The following is a 27,932-nucleotide window of genomic DNA, read 5'->3' on the forward strand; positions in this document are numbered from 1 at the left end:
AGCTTAAGGTTTATATTTAGATGCAGAATAGAATTGGGATCAAACTAGGTTCAGATTTGGTTAAGTTTAGGTTCAGGGTTTGACTAGGTTTACGTTCTGATTTGGTTAAGTTCAGATTTAGATTTGGGTTAAAGTTAGGTTATGTTAGCTTAAAGTTTATATTTAGGTTCAAAGTTTGACTAGCTTTAGTTTCAGATTTGGTTAAATTTAGGTTTAGGATTAGACTAGGTTTACATTTAAATTTGGTTAATTTCAGGTTTAGGTTTGGAGTAAATTTGGTCAGATTAAATATTATTAATCAATATATTAATCTTCATTTCAGATATCAGTTAATTTATTAGCAGGCTTTCTAAGAATTTATTATCTTTGTAGATATTGATGAATATTTATTCTTTAAATGCATCGCAACTTGAAGGAGATAAAGATTAAGTACTACATGCATATAAATATTAACACGTTTGAATGGTTTCGAATTCATTTCTTTATCGTTTTATTGCATTTAATGATATGCTTAGTATACATACATGTATCAGTTATTTAGATACATGTCAATGCTTTTATAGCATTAACATTCATACATGCTTAATTTACATGCTTAATATACATACATGCTTGGTAGGTATATGTGTATGCTTAGTATACATGCACGTTTAAAATACATATATGTTTAATATACACATATGCTTAATGTACTTATATGCTTGTTACATTCACACGAGTAATATACACACAAGCTTAATGTACACGTATGTTTAATATACTCACACGTTTAATACACATATAAGTTTAATGTACACACAACTTTAAGATATACACAGCTATAATGTATATACAAGCTTAATGTACACATATGTTCAATATACTCACGCGTTTAATATACATACAACCTTAATGTATACACAAGCTTAATGTACACATATGCTTAATATACTCACACGTTTAATACATATACAAGCTTAATGTACACGTATGTTTAATATACTCACACGTTTAATATACACACAAGTTTAATCTACACGAATGCTTAATATACATGCAAGTTTGCTATTTTCGCACCCTTAATATACATTCACATTTAATGTAAAAAGACGCTTAATATACACTCCTAATGTACACTCTTAATATACATACACGTATAATATACATAAGCATTTAATATACCTACCGATTTTGAACACCTCAACTGCATTTCTTGCAATTCGCATACTGTGCAGTGTTGTAAGATTCGATCCGCGATTTCCATTCGTGATGATACAGCGGGAATGTTTCGAGTTTGCCTGAGCTATCACTGCAAAAGGAAAGAGTTGAAGAATCACGTGAGGGAGATGATTATTTCACAAACACGTTACGATCACGCGGTCTCATCGACGAGAAGATCATCGTGACATATAGTCTGCTCAGAGAACATAGTGAGGACGTAAATCTCGAAGTTCCACAATTGAAATATATTTCAAGATTCAATCAAAAATCCCAGAATCTTCAGATTCCAAAAATCCTGAAGTTCAAGGTTCCAAAGTATGTACTAAACAATCTCAAAGTTCAATGTTCCAAAGTAATAAAAAATCCCAAAGTTCAACAATTCTAGAACCTCAGTTTCCAAATGTTAGATCTCAAAGTCAAAAATTTCCATTTTGGCGCAAAATTTAAAACTCTTACTTCGCCACATGCTTTTCAGTTTCGTATAAATTTACGACCACGCTATATCCCCCGAACCGACTATACAAACGAGTTTCACGAACCGACTCCGCAGGAACTCGAAGAGAACGAGAGAGCCCGCGTTTCGCCCTCCTTTCACCATCGGCCATCTCGTGAACATACGCGATTTCAGATCGAATTAAATCGACCCACCACGGAGCCAATTAGATCGATACATTGCTGTAACGTTGCCGGCAATTAAGCTTTTCGCTGTGCTAATTAATCGCTACGGGAGAATCACACGTGACGTACTTTATGCTGAATATACAAGGTGTCCCGTTTGTGTCTTACTTTAATTTCCTTTTTCTTTAATTAACTGATCGATGGCTTGTCGATGCTGAGCCTTCAATATCATTGAAATTATGTATTAAACAATTTTTGCGTTTTTATTTATTTAATATTGGGAATATCAAATTTTAATTTAAAAATTGTATTAGGGAATTTTTTTTATTTTGGAAGATTTGAAATATACAAATTAGAAGATTTATTGGTGTGGAGATTTGGGAGAAATTAGAGAATTTGATGATACAAAAATTGGGAGACATGAAAAATTAAGAAATTTGAGAATTTTTGACGTTGGAAAATATTAACATTGGGGAAATTGAAAGCGTAAAGATTTTAAATTCTAAAAATTATGTAAATTCGAAAATTCAAACACCTAAAAATCCAGAAAGGGAACGTAGAGACTTAGAAATTTAAAACTTCCAAAATTTGAATATTCGGAAATTTGAAAACTTGAAAATCTAGAAATTTGGGAATCTAAAAAATTAAAAAATTAAAAAATATCGACGTCGAAAATTTGCAAATGCGGAGACGTAGAAGTCTAAAAATTGGGGAATCTAAAAAATTAAAAAATATCACCATCAAAAAATTTGCAAATGTAGAGACGTAGAAATCTAAAAAAGTAAAAAACTTGAAGATTAGAAAATGAGTAAACTTGAAAATTAAAAAATTTGCGAATCGTCTAATTTACGTTCTATGATATGCAGATATGGCTCGAATGACTTTTCTGAACTGTTTAAATTAAAGCGAACTGTGAAATATGTATTGACGCGATTCATTGAAAGTCCGTAGTCATCAATTGTAGAGAATTATGGAACCATCGACTCTCGTGATTTATTTACGTATACGGTAGCATTTAGCGTCAGTCGGAGAAAGCCAATTCGCGTTTCCAACGCGTTTTCACAACCAAACGACGTCGAGAGTGTACTGAATGTCTCGATGAGTTTGAATCGAATGCGGTGACCTCTTTTCGCGTTCTATCATTTTCTTTCGAACTGCTACCATTCAAGTAACCATTGAATACCCTTTCTGGTTTATTAAATCGTTCACAGTCGAATAAATTCTCTACCATTCTTTTCATTACGACTAACGTAACGGGTATCTGCTCGGTATATCGCCAGATACGAAGTCCTGATTGAATTTATTCTTATTTATTCTTATGACTTTTATAACAATAATCGAACATAATATTCCTCATATTTGAATTCATAATTTCTTGTATGAGTTGTAAAAATTATAAATGAAAATGTATAATTCACAAGAGTCATGCATGAAATACAATCTTTATTAAATTTTAATAAAAAAACTAGCTAATTAATTATCTAACAATTAATATCTGTGATCAGATATGTGATTAACAATTCATATTCTAATTTCATTTAATCGCAAACATTAATCAAACATTGATCGCATTGGAAATGTTGATTTATGCTCAACTCGGGTAGCAGATAATAAGCACGCAGAAACAAGATATAAATTTTCAACTACTTTTCATAATTATAGTCACAACTATCATAGCAGTCTACTACACTCTAACGAGACTATCGTCTAACTTATAGCAAAATATTTAAAATAGATAACAAACAGTTAAGTTTTACTTAAGTCCAGTGACATTGTTGCTTGCCGAGTGACTCGGTAGTTTCTTCCGCAGCCTCGCCAACAATCTGCGCATCCTCGTCGAATATCGAAACCTATTATTACGGAGTTGAATGTTGGTAAAAAATTGAAAGTAAAAAAAGGAGCGTTAAACTGGAACCCGAGCTGAAACCCGGAAGTCTCGCGCGAATTTAACCGCAACAGCCCAGACCGTGAAAGTCTGAAGGATTTTGCGGAAGCGAAGTCCACAGCAATCGTACAGTCAATAACAAATCTGAATTTCCTAGGAAACAGATAGCACTCGAATAAAAAAGTTCCCACTCGATTTTTGGAATTTTTTAGAACCTAACAATTTTACAACTTGGGGGGTGGAATAGTATTTTGAAGGCATAGAGGGTCGTGGTAGTTGGGGACATTGACATTTTGCAATTTAGGGATTTTGGAATTTAGGGGTTTGGGGATCTAGGGATAGGGCATGTAGGGATTCGAGATCCAGGGATTTGGGATTCAGGGATTTGAGATTTAGGGATCATGGGATTTTGGGATCATGGGATTTTGGGATCATGGGATTTTGGGATCATGGGATTTTGGGATCATGGGATTTTGGGATCATGGGATTTTGGGATCATGGGATTTTGGGATCATGGGATTTTGGGATCATGGGATTTTGGGATCATGGGATTTTGGGATCATGGGATTTTGGGATCATGGGATTTTGGGATCATGGGATTTTGGGATCATGGGATTTTGGGATCATGGGATTTTGGGATCATGGGATTTTGGGATCATGGGATTTTGGGATCATGGGATTTTGGGATCATGGGATTTTGGGATCATGGGATTTTGGGATCATGGAATTTTGAGAGCATGGGATTTTGGGATCATGGGATTTTGGGAGCATGGGATTTTGGGAGCATGGGATTTTGGGAGCATGGGATTTTGGGATTATGGGATTTTGGGAGCATGGGATTTTGAGAGCATGGGATTTTGGGATCATGGGATTTTGGGAGCATGGGATTTTGGGAGCATGGGATTTTGGGATTATGGGATTTTGGGAGCATGGGATTTTGGGAGCATGGGATTTTGGGATCATGGGATTTTGGGAGCATGGGATTTTGGGATCATGGGATTTTGGGATCATGGAATTTTGAGAGCATGGGATTTTGGGAGCATGGGATTTTGGGATCATGAGATTTTAGGATCATGGGATTTTGGGAGCATGGAATTTTGGGAGTATGGGATTTTGAGAGCATGGGATTTTGGGATCATGAGATTTTGGGAGCATGGGATTCTGGGATCATGGGATTTTTTTGATCATGAGATTTGAGGATTTGGGGACCTAACACTTCAACACCTATACCACAGATCACTTATGATTTTATGCATTCTCTGATCAAGAGGTCCACCTACCAAAGCCATGCGATGTTCGCGAGCTTTTATCAGCTCGCGAAAAGCTTCGTACGTAGAATGTCAACACGCGAAACGGAAGTAAACAGAGGACAACGTAAGCGTGGCGGAAGCCTGTAAAGTTGGCTCGTGACTAAAATCGCTTTAATAGTGAGGTCGTGAGCGCGAAGGTCGGAAGGTCTAAGCCCCGACTGAATCGATCCTGAACAAATGGAAATTTCCACTTTCGAGTTGCCGCCATCGTTTGACCTATCTCCGCTGAAAAATCTCCCTATCACATAACGTTCGTTTACTTCGCGAGTTTTTAAAATTTCGTCATGTAAGCAGCAACGTCGTGCTTATCTTCTCCGAAACGCTTCTTCGTTCAGAACCTCGATATTATGAATTTTTCTTTTCCGACAAGTGAATCGATAAATTTATAAAATGTTCTTCATTTCGAAATATTAAAACAAATCAGTGGTTATGTAGCTCTATCGTTGGTTAGATAGATTAACAAATCCCTAGATTTTAGACCTTTATACTACAGTCCTTTACATGACTGTAATATCTCTACGCTCTCGAATCTGTAGATCTCCAAATTCTAACATCTCAAAATTTCATGGTCTTAAAATCCCTACATTTCCAAATTCCAGATCACCAAGTACCTAGAGCAACAAAACCCTACATTTCCAAATATCTAGATCCTCAAATCACTAGATCCCTAAGTTGCGAGACTTCCAAATTTCTAGATCCTCAAATACCTGGAGTCTCCAAATCCCTAAATCCCCAAATTCCTGGATCCCCAATGTAGGAATTGGGGGATGTAGGAATTGGGTAATGTAGGAATTAGGGAATGTAGGAATTTGATAATGTAGGAATTGGGGAATATAGGAATTGGATAATGTAGGAATTGGGGAATGCAGGAATTTGGTAATTTGATAATTTGGTAGCGTGGTGATTTAATAATTTTACAACTTGCTGCTTTTTCACTTTGAAAATTTCACAGTTCGATATTCTGTTCCTTTAATATTTCACTAAAAATTCCCAAACTTCCAACTTCACTAATTTTAAAATTTGCCATTTCACTAATTTAACAACACAATAATTCAAAAATTCTTTCCACCAACCTACCAAAAGCTTAACAATAAAATATCGAAACAATAAAACAATAAAATAGTAAACCAGCAAAATAGCGAAATCAGTGCATACACCAAAGCAGCAAAATTATAAGACAGTAAAGTAAATACCGGTATCCTCTTACTTATGCCGCTTGTTTCGCACCAGTTTCACGAACGTCTCCTTGAAATCTTTTCACGCGAAATTACGCGTTCGTTGTACAAATTTCATGGCTGTTTCTCGAAACGAAGCATTATAGCGAGTTAAACCGTGACTGCGAATCGCGAGTTTCTTCTGCGTGTAATAAACTTACCGTGAAGTCGTAACAGCACCGAACGAAATCATCCATAAAAATGTTTCGCGTGTCATTTGCGGGAAATGCTTTTTCCGATCTGTATTAATAGTTCTTTTTCGCGGCGTTCTTTCTTCTTGTCACGATGAAAAACGTGAACGATGAACTTGACCTGACTAGACGGAGGCTGAAAGGATTGCCAGAAAATAGTGTCTAGACTTTATTCTTTTTTCAAGATTTATATGTAATGTTGCATTTTTCATAGAAGATGGGTCAACTTTTTTTTTAGCAGTGCTATTTAGTAATTTTGTTTAAAAAAAGTTGTTTATTGTGAAAGTGAGATAGGTTCATTTTCTTCATACTGGTGGAAGACTTTCATATTCGATAAATGCAAAAATCATATTTTTACACATCTTACTGATAGCTTCACTTTCGTTACAAATAATGCATGTGTCTATTAAATACGTCCAAAATTAATTTTCAAATCCTGAATTTATTTCTATCTCATTTCCTTTTTTCCTTTCAAATAAATTTATACACCCAAAATTTTGAACAAAAGAATTTCGTATAATATCATAAAACTTGAAAGACAATAATGAAGAAAATTTGTAAAGTTAGAATTAAGATTAGTTGTGTCAGTGACTCTTTAAAAGATTAATAGATGACTTAATAGATAAAAAAGAATTAGTTCAAGTTATTTTGATGAAAAAAGTACGTATGTTGTAATTGAAAAGGAAATTACAAGTCGAGATAAAGTCGAACGTCGAATAAATTCCCGGGCATCGCTTGCTACGCAAAAAGAAAGATACGCGTGTTATAAAAACGACTAATCACTAAAAGTTTATTATACCGAATCATGCCATCGTCGAATGTTTACATATACTAATAAGAGCGAGAAGAGTGAATCGTAATCGCGTTTGTTAATCATAAAAACGTGTTCAGTATTGTAAATTAGCACAAACAGATGCGTGCAAATTACATCTTTTTGCGAAACCACTTTACTGTAACTCGAGTATCTTCTTTTCAGTGAAATTTAGGAATTTGTGAAACTAATGATTTAAGCATATGAGAAATTAGGAATTTAGGAGTCTAGGAATTTATAATAGAAATTTGTGGTTTTAAGGATTTAGGAAATTAGGAGTTTTGAAAATTAGGAATTGAAAAGATATAGTTTTGGGTGATTTGGAAATTGGGGAATTTAGGGATTTGGGGATGTAGCAATTGGGGGATGTAGGAATTGGGGGATGTGGGTATTGGGGGATGTGGGAATTGGGGGATGTGGGAATTGGGGGATGTGGGAATTGGGGGATGTGGGAATTGGGGAATGTGGGAATTGGAAAATGTGGGAATGGAGGAATGTGGGAATTGGGGAATGTGGAAATTGGGGGATGTGGGAATTGGGGAATGTGGGAATTGGAAAATGTGGGAATGGAGGAATGTGGGAATTGGGGAATGTGGAAATTGGAGAATGTGGGAATTGGGGGATGTGGGAATTGGGGAATTGGGGAATGTGGGAATTGGAAAATGTGGGAATGGAGGAATGTGGGAATTGGGGAATGTAGAAATTGGAGAATGTGGGAATTGGGGAATGTGAGAATTGGGGGATGTAGGAATTGGGGAATGTAGGAATTGGGGAATGTAGGAATTGGGGAATGTGAGATTTGGGGGATGTGGGAATTGGGGAATGTAGGAATTGGGGAGTGTGGGAATTGGGGAATGTGGGAATTGGGGAATGTGGGAATTGGGGAATGTAAGAATTGGGGAATGTGAGAATTGGGGAATATGGGAATTGGGTGATCTAGGAATTTGGAAATGTAATTATTAGGAAATTTAGTAGTTGGTCATTAAAAAGTTTTAAATAAATAAAATTTTAGCACACTATATTTTTCAAGAATTATCAATTCATAACTTCAGAAATGTTAAAGTTTCCAGAAAACTCTACCTACCTAATACAGAAATGTATACAATTATCCCTCTTACACGACATGCAAATAATATACTACTTCTTCATCAGTATAATAAAAAATATTAATCATTAATTATTTCTTGTTGACTGCTGCAGTTATGTTAATCGATTAATCGTCTGAATTAATTTGTAATTTATATTAATTTCCTATGTACATCAATATTTATCACGATTAATCACGATAAACACTCACGGTTGCGGTTAATGTGATGTAATATCTAATTTATGAATATTATTCGGACATGCATTAACATTGCTTCATAAAGTTCGATTTATTCAATTTATGTGTATTGTGTAACTGGTAAAACACAATGAATTATTCTTAGAAATGGTAAATCATGCATGCTTGTACAAGGTGTTTGCAAATTACTCAATCACGTCGTGTTTGTATGACAGATGACGAAAAGTAATTTGTAATCGGTATTGTGTTAAAAACATCTCAAGTAGAATATCATTTATGATTATTTAATTTTTTTTTTTGTAAAATATGAACAATTAATTAAAATAAAGTCTCTTGCATTTATTACTCAATTTTATTTTATATGACGTGCATAAATGAAGAGTCATTAATGATATTTTTATTTCTATAAATTTATTTATAACTTTTTTAAATGGTTAATGTAATATAATTTATTTATTATTTATTTTACATTGTGATTTAAATTTTATACTTTTTATATTGTGTAAACAGAAAAGGAATTTAATTAATGAAACTTAGAATTAGTGGACCATCATTGAAGACGAAAAAACAAATCTATTATCATCTTATATATTATACATGTAGTTACAGAAAAACAAAGATCCTTATGTAATTTGCAATGATACGGTCATCTATTCCGGCGTATTTTCGACGTATTAATTACCCAATTAAACTCGGATAATTTGGAAGTGATAGTAATTAAACCAGATAAGTCGAGCAAAATATAATCGTATAAAAGATATGTCTCCACTTCTGTGTAATACATAGAGCAAAAATTGTAGCGATTAATAAAGAAACGCTCGGGTTTATTGGGACGACGATGATATAATATAACATAATTAGATAAAGGAACTTCGTAGTAAGTTGACTATAAAATACGTATTATATCGTGTACATTATGTCATAGGAATCGTGAATTCTGTTACACGCGAGGTCAGAGGAGAACTCATTGGATTAAAAACTCAAAGTCAAGGCGATCTTTTCTGAAACTAAACTTGTTTCCTTGTAATTCCTTGTGTTTCAACATGCAAATGATATTTAGACGCTGGAGAAACACGGGTTTTTACTGGAATTACGCACTGGGGAATTTGTCATTCTTTTTTCAGTTATGAGAATTTATGTATTTTAGGAAATTTTTTTTTAGGTAAAAGAAAGTTGAAGTTTCTATTTCTTAAATATTCTAATTTTTCAATTTTTCAATTCTTCAATTTTTCAGTTTTTCAATTCTTCAATTCTTCAATTTTTCAGTTTTTCAATTTTTAAGTTTTCCAGTTTTTCAATTTTTAAGTTTTCCAGTTTTTCAATTTTTCAATTTTCAAGTTTTCAATTTTCCAGTTTTTCAATTTTTCAGTCTTTCAGTTTTTCAATTTTTTAGTCTTTCAGTTTTTCAATTTTCCAATTTTTCAAGTTTTCAATTTTCTAATTTTTCAATTATCCAATTTTGCAATTCTTCAATTTTTTAATTTTTTAATTTCCAACATTTTCCAGATTTTCAGTTCTTCAATTTCTCAATTTTTTCATTTTCTCATTTTGCAACTTTTTGGTTTTTCAATTTATCACATTACTAAATTTTTGCATTTTAATATATATGTATAATAGAATACCTTTTATCATTTTTTTATATAAAAGCATGATATAACTTTCATATTTTAAAGTAACAATTGCTAATTCAACAGTTCAAGAAATGTCATATGTACACGTTGTTTGTTCATCTAAAACCTGGTCATACGTACAATATTGTATACAATAGCTACAGAGAGTTTTCGTTATACTTTTGTTCCGTGTTGTGCCCATAACGTGCAATTATTGCCAATTGTATCTCTTTGTGAATTGCATGCAATTCCGAAGGAACGAAATAATTGCAGGCGTCGGTCGAAATTGGTTAATAACATTTCGACCAACCTACTTTGAGCAGATCAAAAGTGTTGTCATTCTACTTACATTGTACAAGCATCAAAATAAGTATATTCGTGTACGAAATAATTCAAGGTTACAAATTGATGTTCATTGCTCTTTATTTGAATAACAGAGACAAAGATTGATTTAATAACATAACGAGAGGTAATCGTAATTCAAGGTTAAATGTATCTTCAATAATAACAATACTTACATGGAAAGTAGAATTAACAGAAAAGACGGTTACAATTTATTATTAAAAGAAAACAGGGATAAAATATTTACTAAAAATATGTACTACATATATACTAAATGTGTACTAAAAAGTAATGTTTCATTTACTAGTAAAAATAAGACATTTTTTAAGATTTTTATAGAAGTACATAAGTTCTAGCATAAAGTATATTTCTTCTGCGTTATCCTTGAAACTATTTCTTCTCAACATTCCACACTTTTCAAATTATCTAATCAATCAATATATTTTAAAAGAAATTAACGGGAACACATTAATGCGTTCGTCGAATTAGTTACCCAAGATTTTGTAATAAAAAAGGTGACGATAAAAATGTAAAGAGTAAGGTTCGTCGCGTCGAATTCATCGACGCTAAAGTTATCCAGGAAATGTTTGCCGCTACTCGAAAATTCATCGAATAAACGATTCGCAAATATTTAAAACCAGCGGGAAGTCTTTTGATCGTTAAGTGAAACAAGGAATTGTACTATCATATAGTGTTTACCGTTCGCGAAGCAGTGAGGTGAACGAGAGAGAGACATTGCTTGCAGACATATTTTCTAGGAACTTGCATCAAACTTTTTTACAACAAAAAGCATCGTAAATTGTTTCTTGATTAATGGAATGATGCTCAAGGTGTTATATGCATGTAGCAGTGTTTTGATCTTTGTTAATAAAATTCACAAATTTTAGATTAGAGATTTTTAAGGGAGTAGATTTTTTGATTCTTGGGTTATCAAATGCAGAGACTTTCAAATTCTTAAATCTTCACATATGTAGATCCTCAAATATGTGGATCCTCAAATCTTTATATCCCCAAATTTCTATATTCCCAAATCCCTATATTCCCAAATTCTTATGTCCCCAAATTGCTACGTCCCCAAAATCCTACATCCCCAAATTCCAACATCCTCAAATTCCCACATCCTCAAATTTCCACATACCCGAATTCCACCATCTCCAAATTCCCACATACCCAAATTCCCATATTCCCAAATTTCCGCATCCCCAAATTCCCGTATTCCCAAATTCCCACATCCCCAAATTCCCACATCTCGAAATTCCCACATCCCGAAATTCCCACATCCCCAAATTCCCACGTCCCCAAATTCCCACATCCTCAAATTCCCACATCCTCAAATTCCCACATCCCCGAATTCCCACATCCCCGAATTCCCACATCCCCGAATTCCCCTATCCCCAAATTCCCACATCCCCGAATTCCCACATCCCCGAATTTCCCTATCCCCAAATTCCCACATACCCAAATTCCTACATCCCCAAATTCCCACATCCCCCAATTCCCACATCCCCAAATTCCCACATCCCTAAATTCCCACATCCCCAAATTCCCACATTCCCCAATTCCCACATCCCCAAATTCCCACATCCCCAAATTCCCACATCCCCAAATTCCCACATCCCCAAATTCCCACATCCCCAAATTCCCACATCCCCAAATTCCCACATCCCCAAATTCCTAAATCCCCAAATCCCTATACCCCAAATATTTAAATCCTCAAACTTCTATATCCCCAAATCCCCATGTCCCCAAAAATCTATATCCTCAAATTCCTATCCCCCCAAATTTCTATATTCCCAAATTCTGTACCCCCAAATCTCTAAATCCCCAAATACCGAATTTTCCAAAACCTGAAATTTCCAAATTTTCAAATTTCTCTCTCCATTTGTACAAAAACTATTTGATCGTGTAATCTATGCTATAATAGAGTTAGCTTAGTAAAAGTTGTGTGTGCGAAATTCGAAAGGTTCTAACATAAGGCAATCGTTCATTCGTTAATAAATAATAGATCGCAAAAAGTGCATCGACACTGCGCGTGTCGGTTTCAAACAACGTCTTCGCGCTCTTATCGTGGCTGCTTGTTAATCCAATAACCTTTAATCAAGTTAACCGAGTTCTGACTCGACAGGAAAATCATTTCAAGGTTCTACGACTTATTTGTTAGATCGCAGACAGACGGGTTGCACATATATCATTCAGGAAAACGATCTAATGCAATGCAAATGCATACTGCATGCTCTGTGAACCGGCAGTAATTATATTATTTATGGCGCGTTTATCATTCATCTTTGCGAATCTAGCGGAGCTTGAAATTGAGAACTACTGATTTTTCGAATAATGTTACTGCTATTGGTAATTTGGGTAGTTGAGAAGTTGGAGGTTTACAAATTATCTGATTTTGAAATTGGGAGATTTCCAAAGTTGGAGATTTCTGTTGGAGATTTCTGGAGATTTCATTTACATATTTCTAGCTTTCCGAATTCCTAAATCTCCAAATTTCCAGCTCCCCAAATTTCCACTCCCCCAAATTTCTAGATCACCGAATTCCCACATCCCCAAATTTCCAGCTCCCCAAATTTCCACTCCCCCAAATATCTAGATCACCGAATTCCCAGACCCCCAAATTTCTACTCCCCCAAATTTCCAGCTCTCCAAATTTCCACTCCCCCAAATATCTAGATCACCGAATTCCCACACCCCCAAATTTCCAGCTCCCCAAATTTCCACTCCCCCAAATTTCTAGATCACCGAATTCCCACATCCCCAAATTTCCAGCTCCCCAAATTTCCACTCCCCCAAATATCTAGATCACCGAATTCCCACACCCCCAAATTTCCAGCTCCCCAAATTTCGACTCTTCCAAATTTCCAGATCACCGAATTCCCACACCCCCAAATTTTCAGCCCTCCTAACTTCTACTCCCCCAAATTTCCAGCTCTCCAAATTTCCATTCCCCCAAAATTTCTAGATCACCGAATTCCCATACTCCCAAATTTCTAGTGTCCCGAATTCTCACTCCCCTCAATTTCTACTCCCCCGAATTCCTACTCCCCTAAATTTCTAGTATCCCAAGTTTCTACACCCCTTTTCTAGATCTCCAAATTCCTATATCCTTAAAATTACTAGTTCTCTAACACCCCAAATTTTCAAATTGTTAATTTATCATAACCCCAACTTCCAAATCGAATTTCCGCAAATATTTAATCCACTTAACAGATATTACCCGCTGCTAATATTTAGTCCTTTTTTAGCACCTATCCCCGTCACGCGTCTATGATATAACTTGTATTAATACTCGGCCTTATATAAACGATATAGTAAATCCGTCAATAACAGTTTAAATCTGACACGAATGGGTTCTGGAAACGTTGTCATTTGCATATCACACCACTGCTATTTTTATAGTCATAGAACAGTTATGTATTAAATGATCATTGACGAATACATTTTAAAGTCAATTCAAGTTAAAATTAACAGTAACGTGCAGCAGGTATCGGCATATGTTTATAATTTGAATAAATTACTTTGCACGAAGTTAATTTACTGAATATCAAGTCAATTTTCATTATAATCCTGTCCCCGTTTTTTAACGCGTTCATTTTCGCGTTAAAAAAGAGTTGACAAGAAATCAAGATAATATGTCAAACATTATTAAGGTAAAGAAACAATGTGATTCTACTACCGCATTAATTATACATAATCGTAAAAAAAGAATAAACTTAATGCAATTCGATTTAACGGATGATATCACTGTCGTGGGAAATCAGTGTCCGCGAATGAAAATAATTTCCACACGCTTTTTACTGGTACAATTAAACGGAAATCATGCGCAGTATTTCAGGGCTCTCAATATTTATTGAAATCTTGAGAAACATCGACAATACATATTGTTCGTCTCGTTTGGCATACGTTTCCAATTTCCATGAAAATTTTAACGAGCCTGTCCCCGTTCCCGATCTTATTCAAATAAATCCAGCATCGATCCTCGGTTGTCGACGGAAGTCGCGAAAAGCCTTCGCGAGATTTCCATAATCCTTGCGTGTTTCTTGCGAGCTTAATGATCGTACCCTTGAGCCGAGATCCTCTATATTGTTTTCTGCGGAAGAAGGCTGCGAAGGGAGTAATGGAGACCTGGTGAACGTCCTTCGAGGGTCGGGGTCTCGGTCGTCGGACTCGTCTCAGAGAAACGAGTTCGTAGTTCCTCTATATAGCCTCCTTCAACTTCTATTTCCTTATGGGATGTGTAGCTTTCGACGTGCTGTGCTTCTATTGAACAAATATTTCACTGCAAACTAATTGTAGAATTTATTTGTTCATTCGTACTTAATTAATTCTCCAATTTTCTTTATGAGTAAACGGTAATATTTACTTGTTCGTTGGTACTGAATTAATTCGTTCGTAATAAATTTATAATTTTCTTTGTGATCAAACGATAATATTTATTTGTCGATTGCCACTGAATTAATTCATTCGTGTTAAATTTATAATTTTCTTTGTGATCAAACGATAATATTTATTTGTCGATTGCCACTGAATTAATTCATTCGTGTTAAATTTATAATTTTCTTTGTGATCAAACGATAATATTTATTTGTCGATCGCCACTGAATTAATTCATTCGTGTTAAATTTATAATTTTCTTCATGATCAAACAATAATATTTACTCGTTCGTTGGGGCTGAATTAAATCACCAATATTAAATTTATAAATTTCTTTATAATCAAGCAAAACTACCGTTGATTTAATATAGTTCGATTGGAGACATGCAGCAGAATTTCATTTCTATTTATTTGGAGATGTTAGTACTATAATATAGTGTAAGTTATAGAACAGTGTAATAGTAGCAACATAGTTGAATGCTAGTAGAATGATACAGTGAAATAGTAGTATAGTTGTGCAATAAAATTAATGAAGAAATCCAAGGGTAGTATAGTGGTATAGTAGTGTAGTAGTATGGTAGTACAGTGGTATAGTAACATAGTAGTATAGTAGTATAGCAGTAAAATAGTATAGTAGTATAGTAGTATAGTAGTATAGTAGTATAGTAGTATAGTAGTATAGTAGTATAGTAGTATAGTAGTATAGTAGTATAGCAGTAAAGTAGTATAGTAGTATAGTAGTATAGCAGTATAGCAGTAAAGTAGTATAGTAGTATAGCAGTATAATAATACAGTGGTATAGTAGTGAACAGGTATAGTAGAATCACAGTATAGTTGTATAGTAGTGATCTAGTATTGTAGTATAACAGTATAGTTCTATACTAGACGTGTTTGGATAGTAAAACAGTGAAACAGAATAGTAACACAATAATGTAATAGTAGAGTGATAGAATGGTATAGTAAAATAGTGCAGTGGTATAGTAAAATAATAAAATAGTATAGTAAAGTAGTACAGTAAACTAGTCTAATACTAAATTCTTTACAATTGAAAAGAAGATAAGGATCGAGACCCCAACTTCCAGTTAAGTTCAGACAAAAATCAATAATTTTGCTCGTTCTACGCAGCGCTGTATCGTGTACCTTTATGTAAAACAGTTTCAGCAAAACATTCAGTGTTCCGCTTCTGCGTCAAGCGCCTGGTTTTTCGCTCCAAAAATACGATTCGAAGCGATGAAACGGTTTCCCTCATATAATGGTGCATTAAAGCGCGAATAAGATACTACGAAGTTTTCAGAGAAGCATCAATTGTCTGCTTTTCCGCGGAAACGCAAAGTGCACGAGGTAAATAACTTCCATTGTGTTTACTCGCGCAAACTCTGGGAATCATACTTTGGTACAACCTTGTTGCCGAGCAAATACACCAGAAGATCAAAAAAACACCGCGAAAAGGGGAAATGGGGAGGAAAATTGTCCAGAAACAGGACCATTAAACGTGCTATGCAAAGTTGTAGTAATTTTTGAAAGTTGGCTTTGAAGTATGTAGAAATTTTATTTTAATCTGTACCTTGACAAGAGACATTTATGAAAGGTTACCTAAGATCTGTACCGTTGAAATTAATTTCATACTTCATGAAATACGAGCGATCACGTTATTTCTTTACTGTAAGAACAGGTTCTAATACATATTTGGAACCCTTCCAAGAACTTCCTTCGTCTTCTTCCTTCGCTCTTCTTCTCTAACTTCTGCAGACCAGGGTTATATACCTAGCCTCTTTGTTCGAGCCAAGGTACCCCTATTTATTCATTTGCTTCTTATTTCCTTCGACGAAGATCTACCTCTTCTTCTTCTTCTTCTTCTTCACGCGCCAAAGAAAAGGTTCTTCCACCTTGATCACGAAGTTGCATTGCTTCGATTCTCTTCGATCACAAAAATTATATTGAATCAAGATTCGCAAGTGGTAGTAAAAAATATATTTTTGTGGTCTCAAGTAGATTGTTAACGGAAATGAGTTTATCGATGACTATTAATTAGCAATATTTTATTCAAGTAATTGCTGTTATAGGAAATATATAGAATTCTCACATTCTTAAATTTTAAGTTCTTAAAATTCTGAGTTTCAAAAATTGCGAATTCCAAATTTCCGAATTCGAAAATTCCAAATTCCAAAATTTCGAATTCCAAAATTCCGAATTCCAAAATTCCGAATTCCAAGCTTCCGAATTCCAAAATTCCGAATTCCAAATTTCCGATTTCCAAAATTCCGAATTCCAAAATTCCGAATTCCAAAATTCCGAATTCCAAAATTTCGAATTCCAAGATTCCGAATTCCAAGCTTCCAAATTCCAAAATTCCGAATTCCAAATTTCCGAATTCTAAAATTCCGAATTCCAAAATTCCGAATTCCAAGCTTCCAAATTCCAAAATTCCGAATTCCAAATTTCCGAATTCTAAAATTCCGAATTCTAAAATTCCGAATTCCAAAATTCCGAATTCCAAAATTTCGAATTCCAAGATTCCCAATACCAAAATTGCGAATTCCAAATCCCAAATCCTAAAATTGCAAAATCCCAAATTCCAAATTTGCAAAATCCTAAAATTCCAAATTCGCAAAATCCTAAAATTCCCAAATTCAAAAATTCTCATATTCCAAACTTCAAACCCTTCCAAAATCCCAAATTCCCAAAATTCTAAAACTCGAAAATCCCACAAAAGTTTGAAAATCAATTTGCCTTCAAAACTTCAATAATGCAAAGAAACGAAAAGAAGTGTATGTACTATGTGGTTGTTGCTATCGACGAATGTTATCTTTGTTTCAGGCTCTTCTTGTTAGTTCGGTCTGGTCTTTTCTGCTTTGCTTTGCTCCCCATGCAACTACACTTCTGAGGTTGTTGGCTGCGCCATGGAATGCAGACGGGGAGACTCACAAAACCACCATCCTCTTATATCCCGTCCTTCCTTTCTTCCCTCCTTGGTATCTTCTTTTATGTTCTTTTACTCGTCCACGTCCCGTGGCCTGATCTATGACCATTTACGCTCCTGTTCTCGCCGCTTTTCGGCGACTAACACGCATGCCGACAACAGTTCATTTCTTTCCTTTTCTTTTGCCCGAATAATTACGGGCGATTTGTAGAATATTACAGCGAATTGTCGTATTGGAATGTGTGATCAAACCACTAAAGCTCTTTTTTGTAATCTTAAGGATTCTCGAACGGTCATAAAAGTTGACAAGTTTTTACTATGAATGTGGGATGAAATACGCTGAAGTTTTAATTACGTAATCGTGTATGGGGACATATAGCGTGATCGTAAATTAACTCGTTATATGCAAAGAACACTTAAGCCCGATCGAATTTCGAAATTGATCAATACGAATGGCAGCAATAAAAACGCAGTTAAAAGAAAAATCCAAGGCGGGAAATCCCCGATGGTCGAATCGATAGCTGACTCGTGATAAAAGATTGATAGTGTTTCACATAGCTGCGACCTAAGTCCTTTTCATTCCGTTGTAATTTATTGAACGGCTCCTTCGATAACAGCTTCTTATCGATCACAATCCAGCTGGTATGCGATATCTCGATATTGTGATAAGTTGTAACGATAACGGGTGTGGAAATTTTTCAGTCGTATACCAGTGGCGTAGCTAGGTAAGGTGGAACTACTTACTCTTTCGTAATGTAGCGATATAATGCGTGGCCATATAGGAATTTAACGCATGTTTTTAGTGATTGGTGATATAACGCGTGGCAATATAACACAAGATTTACTAATAACGTATGACGATACAACGCATGATTATTTATAACATATAGTGAGGCAGCGCGTAACGATTTCCGATGTGTGCTGATATAACGTGTGGCGATGTAATGTGTGGTAATCCAACACGTAACAATTTCTAATGTACGGTGATATAACACGTGGGGATTTAATATGTAGCGATCTGTAAGGTGTGGTGATGTAATATGCGGCGATACAACGCGCGGCAATATAACGCGTGACGATCTAATACGTAGCAATTTGTAATATATGGTGATGTAATGCGTGGAGATCTAATATATCATAATCTCTATGATATGGAAGTATAACATGTGACGATATAACGCGCGGCAATATAACGCGTGACAATCTAATACGTAGCAATTTGTAATATATAGTGATATAACGCGTGACATTCTAATACGTAGCAATTTGTAATATATGGTGATATAACGCGTGGAAATCTAATATATTGTGATCTCTATGATATGGCAATATAACGCGTGGCGGTATAATGCGTGGCGATATAACGCGTGGCAATATTATGCGTGGCGAGGTAACACGTAGTGAACTACCGGCGTAGCAATCTGTAAACTATGGTGATATAACAAACGGCGATGTAACGCGTAGCCAATACAGCGAATGGCAATATAAAGCGTAATAATTCACAGTGTCATAAATTAATATGTAGCAATGTAATGTTGGTCCTCGCACAAAAATTCTGATTACGCCAATGCCATGTACGGAGTTTCTAGAACCTATGAGACTTCGATACTATCATGTAAAATTTATTTCCCTTTTTATCATTGGTTCGAGCGACAACAGTTGACGTTTTGATGCTTTCAAGGAAAACGCTGACACATTTTCCTAACTTATCTTTACTTTACTTTCTAACGGGACGTTATTCGGCAATAATAATTAAGTCTTCGTCATTCGAAGGTTACAGAATGCGGAATAAACGTCATTGTATCAGTAAGTTTACAAATTCCGTTATTTAAATATTAGGGTTTATGTAATAAAATATCAGGAAACAGTAGAGTATTAAAACTGTACGATTGTAATTGATGCAAGATTAGTTTTAACCGGTTTGTATGAACATGTTAGTAAGGTTAAGGACATTATTGTGTGTTCAGCGAAGCAGGTATCGTAAAGTCGCCGGAGTTTCAATGTCCGCGTAACGGCGAATGAAAAAGAAAAAAATACACTGAAATTGAATTCCGGGTCCGTTTCGCGCGTTAACCTCTAACGAGGAATCGTTAACCTTGTTCCAGCGACAAGTGCAAACTCTCAGGGACAGCTCTACTCCACCGTGAACCTTGGTGAATCATAATATCGGTCCGCGAGTTTACCTGCGACCACCTCGGAAAATAGATTGTGTAAAGTTGCTAATATTTTCAGAGATACCAGCTTTTGTGTCATGGTTTGACCAACTTTGCGCGTTTTACGTTCTTAGCCATTGTTTATCTTGCCGTCGACAAGTTGACGCTTCCCCTTTCGATGAAATCACTCGAGGTTGTTTGTTACTTTATTACTTAGTTTGTAACGGGAAAAAAACAAAAGAACAGAATGCTATAACATGATTATGGTATAATAGCCTCAAGGATTGTTAGGTTGCGGTGAATCATTTGTTTATACACGTTAATGGTGTTTACGGTTTAGGACACGTCATTTTGTTTTTAAATTTAGATTATTTGGGGTTTGGAGATTTTTGAATTGGGGGACTTTTGGATTTGAAGATTTTTAGATTTGGGGCTTTTGAATTTTGGGAATTTTGGAATTTGAGGAATTTGGAATTTGAGGAATTTGGGATTTGGGGAATTTGGGATTTGGGCAATTTGGGATTTGGGGAATTTGGGATTTGGGGAATTTGGGATTTGGAATTTGGGGAATTTGGGATTTGGGAAATTTGGAATTTGGGTTTTGGGAAATTTGGGATTTGGGGAATTTGGGATTTGGGGAATTTGGGATTTGGGAAATTTGGAATTTGGGAAATTTGGAATTTGGGAAATTTGGAATTTGGGAAATTTGGAATTTGGGGAATATGGGATTTAGGAAATTTGGAATTTGAGGAATTTGGGATTTGGGGAATTTGGGACTTTGAAAATTGAGAATTTTGAGTTTTTGAAGTCTTGGCCTTGCAATTTTGGAATTTTAAATTTTAGAATCCAAAATTTCAAAAAATATTACTAACAAGTGATGGATCTTGAAAAATGACTATCTTCGAAAATGAGTCTTAACCTAACAAAAATTCCCTACCTTAAATAGTGCATTTGAGATGAGCAAAATCATATGAATAGAATAAATTAAATCCAACGATAAAGCAATAAAACAATACATACCTAACAAATAAAAATGATTGAAATATAAAATTAAACGTCGCAATACCCTCAAAAATATTTCACTAAAACATTTAATTGCATAAATCTATTCTACTATTATTCAATATTAAAGTGTTATCAGAATGATGTAGCAATCTAGAAAGGTACCCCTTACCCTCTCTATCTGCTTAGTTACATCGACGTAAAGATAGTCCGTTCAAAAGTGCATTCTATCGATTATCATTGCGCGGTCATCCGTAGTGTCGGAAATTTAATCGACCTTCAAATCTTACGGTGTTTCGCACAAAAGCAACATTCCTTGCGTGATTAATTTTTCTTACGTCATAATGTAACAAAGTGCTGTCGTCATCAACACCCTCTCTTCATTCAGCGATTCTGCTCTTAATGAAAGATTGATTACGTAGAAAAACGAAGGACAACGAGAATCAATATGATGGTACACTGCACGATGCTTAAGTAATTTATATTCTGTTTTATTATTAACATTTTTAACCCCTTGCATTATAATATCGTGCCACACTTGTGACGCACCTACAGTTCACACGTGTCAAACGTGATTCATATTATTAGTATTACTGAATTTTAAGTTTGATTCTGATTAACTTCGAAATGGTACGCAGTTACGATCTTCTACTTCCACGTTTATCAGTTTATTTCATTTTTTTATAAGTATTTTTTATACATGACAAAGTTAGAATATTAGAACTTCTATGTTTAGAGAATTACGACTGAAGAATTAAAGATTTTTATTTTGAAAATTTCAAATTCGGAAGATTCCAAATTCGAAAGATTTCAAATTTGGAAAATTCAAAATTCGGGAAATTTCAAATTCGGAAATTTCCAAATTCGGAAAATTTCAAATTCGGAAAATTCCAAATTCGGAAAATTCCAAATTCGGAAAACTCCAAATTCCGAAAATCTTATCAGACGTACAATTATTTTAGAATTTTAGAACTTTTATGTTTAGAGAATTACGACTGAAGAATTAAAGATTTTTATTTTGTAGCAGAGAAGAATAATTATTGGTATTATTATAAGTTTCATTGTTCAAGTTCGAAAACGCTACGCATAAAGTATGTTGTATTTTGCATTGTTCAAGAGATCATCATCAAATTTATACATCATAAAATTTTTGAATGAATTGCAGCAGATAGCTTCCTTGCTATAAATTAACAAAATTGGCTACCTAACATAAGACAATAAATTAATTTCTTCACATAAAGTGCCTCGCAGATTTTGGAACATAATCAAAGAAATTTGTATTTACACATTCTTCAAAAAATTTGCACAATCGTCCAATATAATGTGATAGGTCAGACATATTACGGACCATATATTTTCAAAATGGCCTCCCAAGACCTCGTGCCAAGATTCATGTAAATAATCACCGAAAAATTCGTACGAAATGCCAGATATCTCAGCAGGAAAAATCTCGTGGTCGAAATGGTAACACATTCGTAACTTTTTTACCGAAAGTAAATATCTTTTCTGCATTTTTTTGCGACAAGACCTTGAATGCTTCCTCGTTGCTTGAGTTTACCATTATCACAAACAGTCTGTCTCGACCAAGAGATTTCGTCTCGGTCACGCGTTATTCTTCCGACCTCAGGAAGTTCCACTCGTTAATATTCAACGCTCGATTTACGCGAATATCTTTCTTCGTATATTTCTTTCTTTTTATTTTATTCATTCTCCTTATGGAAGTTTGATTCATGTGCACATTCAGAAGCCATATCCGCGAATTATTTACCACGAATCTGCAAGGGGAAAATTTCGTCCGCAGAGAATTACGGATGAGAAATAATTCATCTTGTTTTTTATAATACAAGTTTGTGATAATGGAAACAAAATGTATTTGTGAATGATTGTTTTAAAGAGGTTAATTCTATGTACATACCCTTAAATGGTATTTAAGACTATACCTTTTGATGGCACTCGAAATGTGTGACGCATCAGTTGCGTCCTATGCTATTTTATCTATCAGTGTCTTTAATAAAACTATACATTTTTTACATCAATTTTTCTTATATAAGTTCTTGTTTATTTTTGTATAAAATTTTAGGAGAATTGTATGTAAAAATGTATTATTGTTTAAAGTAGTAAAATAGATTATTTAAAATTGAAAGTTGAGAAAATTTGTAAAAATTGTAATGAATTTGAAATATCTTACGAATTGTTTTTTTTTTAATATTACACCTAATGCTTTTGTCGATTAAACTACTTTAAAATCATTCTGTTAAGAAAATAATATACAGTGCGATAGGAAAAATGAAGATGTGACTGCATTTTGTTTAAGAAATTAAAATACATTTTGTTTATGTAGAAAAAAATTTTGTAATTTATATATATAAACAATTCCCAAATCGGTTGTATAACTGAAAACAGATCCCCGATGACATAACAAAAAATTCATAGCTATTTTGGAAGATAAACGACTGGGAATTGAATATTCCTCGACGAACAATGCCATGCTATGAACAGATCGACCTATTGTTTACCCCAACAAAGGATCAGCTGATTTGTACGAAGAATAAAGCGTTTATCTAATCAGTTTAAGCGGAGCTTGAGCTTCAAATTAATATGTCACAGTCATAAATGTCGTTTTGTAGGAGGTACTTTTGTCATTGAATTATTTCCAACTTTCTCGATTTATTAACTATTTTATGTAATATTTCTTGATAGGAGAGAACTGACTTGATAGAGTATCTTCTGTATTGCACATCTTCTGTATCTAATTGTTACGGTAATCTTGGACTTCTGTGAAGCGCAATGGGATCCATAGATTTTGTATTTAGGGAGTTGAGGATCTAAGGGTTTTAAGAATTGAGAATTTGGAGTATGGGGGTTTGAGGAGTTTACTAATTTTGGAAATTAGGCAAGGTGATATTAAGTGGAGTCTCTATTGCGAATGCAGGTACCGTTGTCAACCCATGCGTTGGCGCGTGAGAGGCGGACCCTGGGGTTTAGAAGAGCTACGACACAAATTGCATATTCGGGGAATTGCTAATTCGGGGGATTTCTAATTCGGGAGATTTCTAATTCGGGAGATTTCAAATTCGGGAGATTCCAAATTCGGAAGATTGCAAATTCGGGAGAATTCAAATTCGGGAGATTTCAAATTCGGAAGATGTCAAATTCGGGAGATTTCTAATTCGGGAGATTCCAAATTCGGAAGATTGCAAATTCGGGAGAATTCAAATTCGGGAGATTTCAAATTCGGAAGATTTCAAATTCGGGAGATTTCTAATTCGGGAGATTCCAAATTCGGAAAATTCCAAATTCGAAAGATTGCAAATTCGGGAGATTTCTAATTCGGGAGATTCCAAATTCGGAAGATTGCAAATTTGGACGATTTCAAATTCGGAAGTTTGCAAATTCGGAAGCTTGCAAATTCGGAAGCTTGCAAATTCGGAAGCTTTGCAAATTCGGAAGATTGCAAATTCGGAAGATTGCAAATTCAGACGATTTCAAATTCGGAAGCTTGCAAATTCGGAAAATTCCAAATTCGAAAGATTGCAAATTCGGAAGATTCCAAATTCGAAAAATTTCAAATTCGGAAGCTTGCAAAATCGGAAAATTCCAAATTCGGAAAATTCCAAATTCGGAAAAATTCCATATTCGAATTCTTGCAAATTCGAACGCGCCAACTCGTGTCTTGACATCCGTACATACACTATGCAATATATCAAAACTATTCCCACAACGACTATTCTCAATTCCCTCCTCCATTGCACTTCAAAAAGAATTACATACCTCATCCACACCACATAAAATAAAGCTTGCATGATTTCATGAAACCCATACATCCAACATTAACAACATATCTCTTAGCACACGAATTAGCATTAATTTTCTTATTCACATACGAAACGTTCGTCTTCAACTACGAAATGCTTGCACAAATGAGTTAGCGAAATCTAACAGAAAATCGTACCGCATGTGCTTTCGCATCTCGAGTCACGAGATCATCAACGTTCACGTGATGTTATCATATACTAATACGAAGTAAATAATTATGTCACGTTATCTCGGTCAGGAATATAGCAAACACAAAATTTTGTTGCATCCAACGTTTGAACATCGAGCATGTGATGTTTGCGTATGCATTACACGCTTCAAGGTGTGCAAACGTTTTTAGTAAGACGGTTCATCGAAAACTTACGGAATTGTTGCACTTTTTGTGGTAATAACCATAGTCGAATAGACTGTGTAAATTGTTGTTTATTATCACCTCGTGATTCATTTTTAGTGAGAGATGGTTAATTAGTTAGATTTGAGATGGTGAATTATTTACATTTTTAATGATTCTTAAATTTTCAACTTTCAAAATTCCTGTCTTAAAATTTTGGGGGTTGTATCTTCAAACTGTTAAATCGTCAGACTCTTGTATTGATAAATTTTCAGATCAATAATAAATTTTAGAATTTTAGAATTATCAAACCTGTGAAGTCTTAAATACCAAAATTGTCAAACTTCAAATTCTTGAATCTCCAAATTTTTGAATCTTTAAATTGTCAAATTTACAACTTTTCAAATCCTCACATTCTCAAATCTCCAATTCCTCAAATCCCCAAATTATTATATTTCCAAACTCTCAAATCCCCAAATTCTCAAACCTCTAATTCCTCAAATCCCCAAATTCTCACATTTCCAAACTCTCAAATCCCCAAATTATTACGTTTCCAAACTTTAAAATCCCCAAACTCTCAAGCACCCAAATTCTCACATTTTCCAAACTCTCAAGTCTCCAAATTCTCATATTTCCAAACTCTCAAATCCCCAAACTCTCAAGTCACCAAATTCTCACATTTCCATACTCTCAAATCCTCAAATTCTTACATTTCCAAACTCTAAAATCCCCAAACTCTCACATTTCCAAACTCTTAAATCCCCAAACTCTCAGGTCTCCAAATTCTCACATTTCCAAACTCTCAAGTCACCAAATTCTTACATTTCCAAACTCTCAAGTCACCAAATTCTCAAGTTTCCAAATTCTCACATTTCCAAACTCCCAAATCCCCAAATTCTTACATTTCCAAACTCTCAAGTCCCAAAATTCTCAAATTCCCAAAATCCCAAATATAAAAATTCCTATATTTCCAAATCCCCAAATCCCTAAATCCTCAATCTTCTAAATCCCTAAACCCCCAAATTTCCGCCTTCCTAAACTCTCCATTCCTCCATCCCAAAATCCCCAAATTGCCCAAACAATTACCGTAAAAAATCCCTAAACTAACAAATCCAAACATCCAACTGAAACTTCTCGAACACCACAGCACGTGTCTACCTAAATCAAAAACACAGTTAATCAATTCGAGTTCATAGCACTTGAAATAAACGTCACAGGTCAGGGATCACCGACTTGCGTCACCTGAAAAGTTCAGCCTTTTAAAATATCACGTGATCGGTTAACATTATAAGCAGATATATCAGGTTCTCATGTTGCTGCAAATCGTATCGCGCGTTCATAGACGGTGCATTCTGCATCGAGCTGTTGGTTGACGGAGTTGAAAAATAGAAAGAAAATCGTTGGGGATCGTTTCTATGAACGAGCCAAGTATCTCGAACGGGTTAAACGATCATACGATGGTTGTTTCCTTGGCCGGGTCTTCTGAACTGATCGGTTCGGGACCTGGCCTGATTGATTAACGTCACCAAGCTACGATTCGACTCCTTACGACTGGCTCGAACTGGTTCCACTTAACAATCTCGTCGACAAAGACTACTCCATATTATACCCCGAAGACACGTGCACGTTTTACAGCCGGACAATTGTTTGTAATGCTGTTTAGAAAAGTAACGATCCTTGATAGCACCTTTTATCTGACCCCGCTCTCCTACGAGACCATTCCCTGCGGAGAATTGACCGTAAAGACTTTGTATTTATGGCATGATTGCACCACGCTATTGAAACGCGAGTTTTATTTATGGTCTAATCTCGTACTGCAGGCCTGGAGCCACGAGAGGCTAAAATTGTCGGAATTACGCATGATACTGTTTCTGTGTCTTTGTTGTTTAATTGTATGGATATTTCGGGGGAAATTTCAGCAATGAATTGGTTTTGTTTCCCTTCTATTATTACGTGCGTATTGTGCTTTATAGACGTACCGAAATATATTTCGAGAATTTCTGAAATTTCACTTTCTCAAACATTTGTAAGTTTTTTTAATTTATATTTTGCAAATTTCAAAATTTCCACAAGTTCAAATATTTAATTTACAGATTGACAAATTTTCAACTTGCAAATTTTTTTATTTTTAAATTCTTACGTGCTCAAACTCTCAAATCACGGAGTCCCTACATTCAAAAGTGACTATATCCTTAAATTTCTGCATTTCCAAATTATTTTGTCCAGAGATCGTAACGTCCCTAAATTAGGTTATCTCCAAAATTCCCATATATACCAAATTTCGAAGATGATCTCGGGAAGTCTCTAGATTTCCAAATTCCTTAGGTTTCTAAATTCCCAAGTTCCCTAGATTCTCAAATTCCTTAGATTCCCAAATTCCCTATATTTCCAAGTTCCCTAGACTCAAAAATTCCTAAATCCCAAAGTCGCTAGATCCCCATATCGATAGTTCCCAAAATCCCTAGATCCCCATATCGCTAGTTCCCAAAATCCCTAGATCCCCATATAACTAGTTCCCAAAATCCTTAGACCCCCATGTCCCTAGTTCCCAAAATACCTAGTTCCCCATATCCCTAGAGTCCCATATCCCTAGTTTCCAAGATCCCTAGATCCACATATCCCTAATTCCCGAAATCCCTAAATCCCCATATAACTAGTTCCCAAAATCCCTAGACTCCCATATCCCTAGTTCCCCATATCCCTAGATCCCCATATCGCTAGTTCCCAAAATCCCTAGATCCACATATAACTAGTTCCCAAAATCTCTAGACTCCCATATCCCTAGTTCCCCATATCCCTAGATCCCCATATCGCTAGTTCCCAAAATCCCTAGATCCACATATCCCTAGTTCCCAAAATCTCTAGTT

The 27,932-nt window shown here is 34.9% G+C and overlaps 1 protein-coding gene across 2 annotated transcripts in view; it reads left to right on the forward strand.

The window, feature by feature from the left end:
• Positions 1 to 27,145, forward strand: part of LOC100879792 (feminizer) — a 55,062-nt gene extending 27,917 nt beyond the window's left edge. For both annotated transcript variants that reach the window (XM_012290975.2, XM_012290974.2), the window contains exon 11: positions 17,661 to 27,145. In XM_012290975.2, the coding sequence (XP_012146365.1) occupies positions 17,661 to 17,727 (67 nt within the window). In that variant the 3' untranslated portion in view covers positions 17,728 to 27,145. The remainder of the gene's footprint in view (positions 1 to 17,660) is intronic.
• The last annotated feature ends 787 nt before the right edge of the window (positions 27,146 to 27,932 follow it).

This window comes from Megachile rotundata, chromosome 4 (genome assembly GCF_050947335.1).
Source record: "Megachile rotundata isolate GNS110a chromosome 4, iyMegRotu1, whole genome shotgun sequence".
Lineage (NCBI taxonomy): Eukaryota > Metazoa > Arthropoda > Insecta > Hymenoptera > Megachilidae > Megachile > Megachile rotundata.